At 37.5% G+C, this 9665-nt stretch overlaps 1 protein-coding gene across 1 annotated transcript; it reads right to left on the bottom strand.

The window, feature by feature from the left end:
* Positions 1–815: 815 nt before the first annotated feature.
* On the bottom strand, positions 816–8482 carry KRT25 (keratin 25). Its single transcript, XM_081582105.1, has 8 exons — positions 7999–8482; positions 7614–7696; positions 6917–7073; positions 4560–4721; positions 4349–4474; positions 2473–2690; positions 1927–1994; positions 816–1204 (listed from the first exon to the last, which is right to left on the bottom strand). The coding sequence occupies exons 1-8, from the start codon at positions 8425–8427 to the stop codon at positions 1095–1097; spliced, it is 1353 nt and encodes a 450-aa protein (XP_081438231.1). The 5' UTR covers positions 8428–8482; the 3' UTR covers positions 816–1094.
* Positions 8483–9665: the final 1183 nt, after the last annotated feature.

Raw genomic sequence — 9665 nt, 5'->3', positions numbered from 1 at the left:
GGCATTTTGGCTCTAATGTCCTCTGTCTAGGATTCATTAGAAGAATACAATAAAAATAAATCAAGGATAACTCTAGTGCTTATTATCTGCTTAATAATTATTATTATTATCTGCTTAATACTTTCAGATGGATCTTGAAGTTAAATTTTCATGAATGGATTACAACATGGGTATCTATAGAGTATTAAGAGTCAGCTGAATGTCTAGGGGTGATATATGATCTGAGGAAATTATGTTTTCAGTTTACCTCATTTATTTCCTTTTCTTGGAGATGTTGATCAAGAGAGTTACAAACATCAAGTGTACTTTGTAATACAATTGAAGTACACCATTAAAAGAACTTAAATTCTAAGCCAGAACTTTTGATTAACCTCCTTTACATTTGAAATATTGTTTAAATATTTATTCAAAAGGGAAATGAGATCTGAAAATTAATCATTGAATATTTAAAAATGAGTTAACATTTATTGAGTGCTTACCCCTAAGTGTACTTTATGATAATGTATTTGTTTACTCTTTACAATAACCGCTTGAGAGAAGTACTGTTATTGCTTTATAGATGAACCTGAAATGTACTACTGTGAAAAGGAATAGATTTGCTATATGTCAAAGGATGGCAGATTGGGGGCTCAGTGGAAGCATTTTTATTCTTTTTGAGTTTATCTCATATTGAGTTATTGGGAAAGCCTCATGAAAATCCGGGGAGAAATCTTAATTATTTTTTAAAGTTTTCATGTAGATCAAGAGCTGTTAGATGTTCATACATCTGTACCACAGACATGAACATTTTATAGATAAGACAACACCACCAGTGATAACTTGCTAAAGGAAGAAGGTTTATTGACTAAAAAGAACTGACAACATTTTCTGTAGGGTAATCAAATGAGGCATCATATTTATATGTGATGTTCTTCCAGATAAATGGGAAGATACTGTTGATAATGCTAATGATTGCCCAGACAGAGATTATATTTCAGTAACAGGAAGATAAGAGGACAGACCATTTTTTAAGACTTGCTCATTTTCCCAGACAGATGTATTATGCCTTCTCTTCTCAGAGAGCTTTTGGCATATGCTGTCTCTTGTATATCAGATTAATTGCTTTGAGATTTCTCTTCCAGGGAGTGGAGCCTGGTGGTAAGTATTTTGCTGCGCTGGTCTACCTCCTCAAGGACTTTCTTCACCACAATGGCTTTGATTGGATCTAAAATTCAAATTTTAAAAGTAAATTTTTAGAGAGTTGAAACAAGATGAATAAAATCACAGTAGCTAAAATGTGGACGAGTCTTGAGGATATTATGCTAAGAGAAATAAATCAATCACAAAAAAGATAAATATAGTATGATTCCACTTATATGAGGTACCTAGAGTAGTCAAATTCATAGCAAGAGAAAGTAGAACGGTAGTTGAAGAAACTGGACGAAGGGGAGGAAAAGGGGAGTTGTTTTTTTTTTAAACAGGAATAGAGTTTCAATTTTACAAGATGAAAAGAGATAGACGGTGATGATGGCTACACAAGAATATGAATGTACTTAATGCCACTGAACTATACACTTAATATGGTTAAGATAGTAAATTTTATGTTCTGTGTATTTTACCACAGTAAAAAAGTGGAAAAATAATAATAAGTTATATTAATTAAAGGAATGATAGAATTTTTATATAGAAAGGACTATGCAGGAAGCACAAATACTCAGACTCATTTTTGGGGAATTTTGATTTCTTGATTAACTAAAAATGTGAAGATGAAACACTTTGTTTTAAAATTAGCACACATTGCTAAAGTTAGACATCTAGCACACACTGGTATCTATTACAGTTCTTTATTACATCTGTTCTTACTGAGGCCTGGAGATATGAAAACAGTCAAGCTGTGCATTGAAAATGAAGTAGAATAACAAAAAATCAGAATTCCATTTTAATTACCTTTCATTTGGTTTCCCACATTTCCAGCTCCATAGTCTTTAGACTTGTAACCTCCAGACTTGCAAGCCCTGTGGACACAAATTGTTGAAAATGTCAGAAATCCTTTAACTCTAGATTCACTCTTTTGTTTTCTTTTTTTGTTCTCTTATTAATAGTATCCTGACCAGAGATCGAACCTGCACGCCCTGAGGTGGAAGCATAGAGTCTTAACACTGGACTGCCAGGAAAGTCCCCCTCTTTTTTTTTTAACTCTTGTTTTCTTTAGCTGTTTGGTGAGAAGAGTTTCAGGGGGTCACACAGTTGAAGACACTTTGCTTTAGCAACAAGAGGTGGTTTTTAAAATCTTCTCACCTTAAATACAGGGCTTGTGGCACCTTCGTTTTATAAGATGTGGCTAATTTATATCTTGGTAGTAATGTAGCATGCTTAATGTTTAGCATTTACGATCATAAATATGGTCATTTCAATTTATGTTCACTTTCCAGGTATCTAAGTTTCAAGCAGATTTTGGTATATTGCATTTTCCCTATAAAGAATTCCACTTACCCATCATCTCCACCAATGAGGAGACAGTAGGTCTCAATTTCTTTTTCCAGGTGGACCTTGATGTCCAGGAGCTGTTCATACTCCAGTTTCTGGCCCTCGGTCTCGGTCCTGACCTGGTGCAGCTGTTCCTCCAGGGCCCCGATCTGAGCCTGGATCTGGGCCAGCTGTGCACAGTAGTTGCCCTCCGTCTCTGTCAAGGAGCACTCCAGGGAGTGTTTCTGTTAGGAAACAGTAAAGAATCTGGGATGGATATACAGATATGCAGACATTTGCTTTGATAGATGACTTTTTCCTTTTGTTACCTCTCCCTATAATTGTTTTAGATTTCACATTGACACATAGTTAAGAAGACACTCTATGACATTCTTAAAAATCAGCAAATCTTTCTTTTTTGGTAGATAACAATGATGCTGTTTCAGCTGTTACATAAAATACCATTATTTTCTTATGTTCTAAATTAACTACATAAAAATATATTTTTGGATATGTGGATATATTCTCAACACAGTTAAGGCTTTTAACATCAACTGGCACACATTTAAAATGGTAACACAGGAGCTTGATTTCCAAAATATACAAACAGCTCCTACAGCTCAATATAAAACAAAAAACCCAATCAAAAAATGGACAGAAGACCCAAGTAAGCATTTCTCCAAAGAAGAAATACTGATGGCCAATAGGCATATGAAAAGATGCTCAACATCACTAATTATTAGAGAAATGAAAATCAAAACTACAATGACGTATCAGCTTGTACCAGTCAGAATGGCCATCCTCAAAAAGTTTACAAATAATAAACTGGAGAATGTGTGAAGAAAAAGGAACCCTTCTACACTGTTGGTGGGAATGTAAATTGGTATAGCCACTATGGAAAAAAAGTACGAGGTGAAACGAATCACCAGTCCAGGTTCAATGCATGATACAGGGTGCTCGGGGCTGGTGCACCGGGATGACCTGGAGGGATGGGATGGGGAGGGAGGTGGAAGGGGGTTCTGGAAGGGGAAAACATGTACACCCATGGTGGATTCATGTCAATGTATGGCAAAACAAATACAATATTGTAAAGTTAAAAAATAGAAAATAAACTAAAAAACAAACAAAAACTAAAAATAGAGTTACTGTACGATCCAGCAATCCCATTCCTGGGCACATATCCAGAGACAATATTAACTTGAAAAGATACATGCATACCAATGTGCACAGCAATACCATTTACAGTAGCCAGACATGGAAGGAACCTAAGTACCCATCAAAAGATGAATGGATAAAGAAAATGTGGTGTGTATATACACAATGGAATACTACTCAGCCATAAAAGAGAATGAAATAATGCCATTTGCAGCAACATGGACACAACTAGAGATTATCATATACGTGAAGTAAGTCAGAGAAAGACATATATTACTTACAGGTAGAACCTAAAAAGTGATGCAAATGAACTTATTTACAAAACAGAAACAGACTCACAGACATAGAAAACAAATTTATGGTTACCAAAGGGGGAAGGGGGAAAAGAGATAAATTAGGATCTTGGGCTTAACAGGTATACACTACTTATATAAAATAGATAAACAACAAGGTTCTACTGTGTAGCACAGGGAACTATATTCAATATCTTGTAACAATCTATAATGAAAAAGAATCAGGAATATATATATATATATATAATATTCACATAGTAAATGTTAGTTATTATGATCATTATATCATCATAGAAGTTGGAATCAGTTTTGCAGCTGAAGTCTATGTATATATCTGAATCACTTTGCTCTATATCTCAAACTAACAGCACTGTAAATCAACTATACATCAATTAAAAAAAAAGAAGAAGAAAAAAGATAACCTAAGAGACGGTAAGAGATCAGCCTTTTCATACCGTGGCTAGGAGAGACTGAAGTTCAATTTCCAGCGTTTGGAGGTTGCGCTTCATCTCTGTCAGCTCATTCCTGGCTGAGGTGGTGGCTCCCACATCCTCAGTGATCTGCTGTTGCAGCGAAGCGCTCTAACAAGGTGTAAAGGAGGGAGCACATCTTAGTTTTGTGAACAGTGCTCAAAAGCAGAGGGAGTGTTTTCCGGTTAAGGCTCACCTTTTCGTTGAACCAAGCCTCAGCGTCCCTGCGGTTCTGCTCGGCCAGGGCTTCGTACTCGGCCCGCATGTTGTTCAGCAGAACCGTGAGGTCCACGCCAGGCGCTGCGTTCATCTCCACGTTCACGTTGCCTCCGGCCGCGCACTGCAGAACCTGCATTTCCTGGAGGCAGAAGAGCGTTTAGCTCAGCTGTGTAGGGATGTCGTAGAAAGTCTAGAGGCTCAGATTTGGTAGGGTTCTTAAGAGTTTCTCTGGGTCCACCTCCCAGGCTGTGCAGCTACCTCTGCATTTCCCTATTTCCTGTCTCATGAAGTAATGTGGTTTATTCTTGTAAAGTTTTAATTGCTCCAAAGCTCTTCCTTCTGGCCAATTTAATTCCTGCTCCTATAACTCCAATTCATCGATTTTAGTTCTGCTGCACAGAAAAGAGTCTTTCTTCTTTTCCCAAATGAAAGTCCCTAAGATATTTAAAATGAGTTATTCTCATCTCTTATTCTATTTATTTATGGCTGCAATGTCTCCACGTTGATGCACTGGTCTGCATTTTACTTAAGAGACCAGCTTTGAAGTGTTCTCTGATCAGCTCTCTCCTGACCTCAGACAGTAGGAACATGATCCAAGGGCTGAGTCTAAAGAATTCTGAATAATTATAAACAAATATTTGTTATGTATTTATAATTTAAACATATTTGTTTATTTGCAGTTAATAAAGGGAGAACCTACTCCTCTAAAGAATCCTAGCTGTTGGTTAAACTATTAAGCTTGCACAGGGACTAGTGTCAGGATGGACTTGGGTGTCAGACAGTCTCTGCATGAACTCTGGTTCTGCCCTACAGTGGTTAAGTGAACTTGGGAAAATCCTTAACTTTTTAGTCTCAATTTTCAGATAAAATAAGAATAAAAAAATATCCTCCTCTGGGTGGTTGAATAGATGTGAAAGAATTATTAGTGATAAGACCTAGTAATACTATCTGGTGTATAAATGCTAAACAAATGCTAGTTATTATGATCATTGCCATCGTCACAGAAGCTGGAATCAGTTTTGCGGTCAAAGTCTACTTATTATGCCATCCGAGGTGTGGGCTGTTGGGATGCACTCAGTTCTCAGGTTGTGGATAGCAGACATCACTGCTAAGACTATGTACATTGAAATGGCAGGGATCAGCTTAGTTCTCTACTGCAGAAACCCTCCTGCCTGCCCATGTCCTGGGCCCTGAATTGGACCTAATGACAATAATGAGGCTTTCTTTTTTCCTGGTGATCTATATACCTTCTCTTTCTCCAGATAAGGTTTTTACTTCTGAGGATTTAGTGAAAACTTCCTCTGTTCAAGCAGAAAAAGAAAAAGATTAAAAAAAATGCATGTGGGTCTGTCTGTGAGTGAATCATTTAAAAAATAAATTGTATTCAATTCATCAAAAATTTGTTATAGGGACTTCCCTGGTGGTCCAGTGGTTAAGACTCTGAGCTTCCACTGCAGAGGGCACGGGTTCAATCTCTGGTTGGGGAACTGAGATCCCACAATGGGTGGTGCAGCCAAAGATTAAAAAAAAATTATTATGTAGCTACCATGGGCTATAAACATTCCTGAACCTGTTATGTTCATATTAATGTTCTTTAAGTAGATATTTAAGCTTCATCTCCTGCTTTGAGGTTTGGCATGACTCTTAGAATTTTTTTGACTATTTTAAAATAAATTCAATTTCAAAGAATAAAGATTTCTCAGAAAACAGTGGTTCTGAAAGCATTCCCCAAAATGTGTTGAGTCATGGATGCATGGTCTGATTTTTTAATCTAACTTCCAATGGTGACTACTTTGGAAATGTATATTTATTTGGTAGTGTACATTTTTATATGTTTAGTTTCAGTCTCATTATTTTTATATACATTAAGTTTATATATATTATATATATTAAGATTATATGTTACGGACATATGCTTAAGTGTGTACGAAGTAAATGTTTAAGTGTTTTAAATCTGTCACTGTTTTATAGAAATCTAGATCTGGTTTCCTTAAGATATCCTTAGAGTATATGTATTTTATCTAATTAGATGTAATCTCCTAAGTATGCTGTTTTAACTTAGCCATAATTGCCTAGCTGAAACATGGCTCTTGTAACCCTGATTGGTATGGAAAAGAAGATTCTTTCCCCCTCCCCGCCATGAGAAATTTGATGCAAGATCAGAGGTGAACCTGGACTAATACTTCACCACTGTTATGAACTACTCAAGCCTCATGTCTGTCTGATTACAGATCTTTAGTGCCAATTTCTTACTTAAGCAGTCAAGACCATTATCTCCTGTTAGATGGATAGTGTCTGCAGAGGGATGGCAATATGTGGGCAGTCAGCTCTTACCTCTTTATGGTTCTTTTTGAGGTAAGTCAGCTCTTCACTCAGGGTTTCATACTGAATCTCCAGGTCTGTTCTGCAGAGAGTGATTTCATCCAGAACTCTGCGAAGCCCATTGACATCACTCTCGACGCTCTGATGAAGAGCCAGCTCATTTTCATACCTTAAAGAGGGTTAATGATTTTCCAGTTTATTTCATGGTAGGAGAAGTAGTCACTGATCAATGATCAAATGCTAGAATTCTGGAATTTTAGAGTGACACATTTGGCCTAGATGGGAGGGGAGTTTGGGGTAGAATGGATACATGTATATGTATGGCTGAGTCCCTTTGCCATTCACCTGAAACCATCACAGCATTGTTAATCAGTTATAACCCAACACAAAATAAGAAGTTTAAAAAATAAAGTGACACATTTGGCCACAAGAGACATTTTCAAAATTTATTGTATCATAATTATTTTGAGATATTTCCTTGGCAGAAAAAGAACTAGGGTTTTGCACACTGCTTTGATAGCAGTTCCTACTTTTTATTTCATAGCCAAAGAGTAAAAATATAATAACATTCTGTTTGTTTTAAGTCCAAGTGTTTTACAATGTTGGAACCAGAGTTGGTAATATTTAGTGAGGGATCAAAAAATAAATTTAATGGAATGCTTCTCATTGATCTTGTGAATTTTTTTTTTCACTCTGTAAGGCTACTTACTTGAGTCTGAAATCATCAGCGGTCAGCCTGGCATTATCGATCTGTAGAACAGCATTGGCATTGCTGGTGGTGGAAGCAATGATCTGGAAGCAGGGAGTTTGACTTTTTAGAGGCAAGTTATCATAGCTAATAAAAACCAAAAAGCGTGTGCGTGTTTAAGATTAGGAAATGGAAATAATCCAAGTTAACATAGTTACTAGATAGATAGTGACATTTTCATCATAACTACTAAATCTACTTAGTGCTTATTTCCAACGCTAAATTGAAATTCCCTTTAAGAAGTCACAAGTAGGAGTGAGAAATGTTTTTAGTATTCAGAGAAGCAAGAAAAAGAACATTTGGAAATAACAGTACATAAAAATGATGGCGAAGTGTAATTTCTTACCTGGTTTTTAAGATCCTCGATTATTGGGAAATATCTACTATAGTCGTGATCAAGACCACGGCAAGAACCGGGCCCAAATTTCTCATACCAGCCCTTGATCTTCTGCTCCAGGTCAGCATTGGCCTCCTCCAGGGCGCGAACATTCTCCAGGTAGGATGCGAGGCGGTCATTGAGATTCTGCATGGTCACCTTCTCATTGCCAGAAAGGAGGCCCCCTTCATTCAGAGTAAAGCCAGCACAGGGATTGCCCCCCAAGGCGTTTCCTCCTGACGAGCTGCCCCCAAAGGCACACGAGAAACTGCTTCCAATTCCAGGCATGCTGCAAGCATTTCCAGCCCCAAAGCTGGCTCCCGCACCGGAGAGCCTGAGTGAGCCCGTGGTGGGACGGGGGCTGGCCCTCCTGGACCCACTGGGAAGTCGAAGAGACATGGTATCAGGACAGGCGTGTTGCAGAGCTGTATTTATGAAAGCCGGAATGGAGTGACTGCCCATCCCAGCTCTTCTGTTGTCCTTTTTATAGATAATGCTCAAGTGTGTTTGGATGAAATTCTGCCTACATAGAGTCAAACACTGCTTGCCAGTCTCAGCAAGTTAGCTTAATTAGACGAATTTTCCTAATTAGTATCTAACTTTGCCTGGCTCATTTCTGTAGGAGGGCAGTTGCCCCCAGGTTGGTGGTTATCTGAGAAATGGGTCTGGGTGGAGCAATTTCAGGTTCCTTATTACATTTTTAAATTGCGAGTGAGTCATTCCTCACTTCCCTCCTTAGAAGATAAAAACTCACCAGTCCACCACCGAATAAAAATCTGGCGTCATGGTTTTGGGCTGTTAGGTCAAGGTAGATTTTGATGTTTCTGAGACTTTTACTGCTTCTGTTTTAACAGTTCTTTCCACATAAATAGAGGACAGGACAGCAATCATTATTTCCCCAACCTGGATCTTCAACCACCGACTTTCCTCCTCGACTCTTGCTACTGTTCCTGGTGGGAAGTTAATTTCCATTTTGGCTGACATGCAGAGTGTTTTGTTGACACGTACTTATGTCTGGGTATAGTTGTCTTCTCACATTCATTTTGGTAATTAGGAACACACCCCTAATTGCTGTTATGGGTTGTGGGAGTTTGGAAGGACATTAACTTATTTCCTGACCTTGCAAAATTTGAAGCAAAAACTTGGAAAGAAATATTTCACCTGTTTCTACTTCGTGGTGGTTTCGCTTAGGTGAAAGTCATCAGTAAGCTACTTCCTGGATGTGTATTCCCACATATTTATTGAAAACTCTAAATATTATGGCAGTTTGGGGAAAAAAATTTGGAAATTGGCTTATGGACAAAATTTCCATGAATATTTATTATGTGAGGTTTTTGTGAAAATATGGGTTAATTCCTTCATTCATTTAGAACCTACTATGTGCCAGTCATTGTTCTGACACTTGTAATAAGTAGACTCATACATTATTTGTCCTTTTGTGACTGGCTTGTTTCACTTAGCAAAATGTTTTCAGAGTTCATCCATGTGGCAGCAGGTATCAGATTTTCCTCTCTTTTTAAAGCTTAATAATGTTCCATTGCATGTATTTTGTTTATCCATTCATCAGTCAGTGGCCACTTGGGTTGCATCCACTTTTTAGTTATTTTAAATAATGTATAATGCAACTATGAACATGG

The sequence above is a fragment of the Giraffa tippelskirchi genome, chromosome 3 (assembly GCF_054371585.1).
Source record: "Giraffa tippelskirchi isolate mGirTip1 chromosome 3, T2T-mGirTip1v1.2.pri, whole genome shotgun sequence".
Classification (NCBI taxonomy): domain Eukaryota; kingdom Metazoa; phylum Chordata; class Mammalia; order Artiodactyla; family Giraffidae; genus Giraffa; species Giraffa tippelskirchi.
Note: the sequence above shows the minus strand (reverse complement) of the source record. Positions and strands in the feature narration are given on the sequence as shown.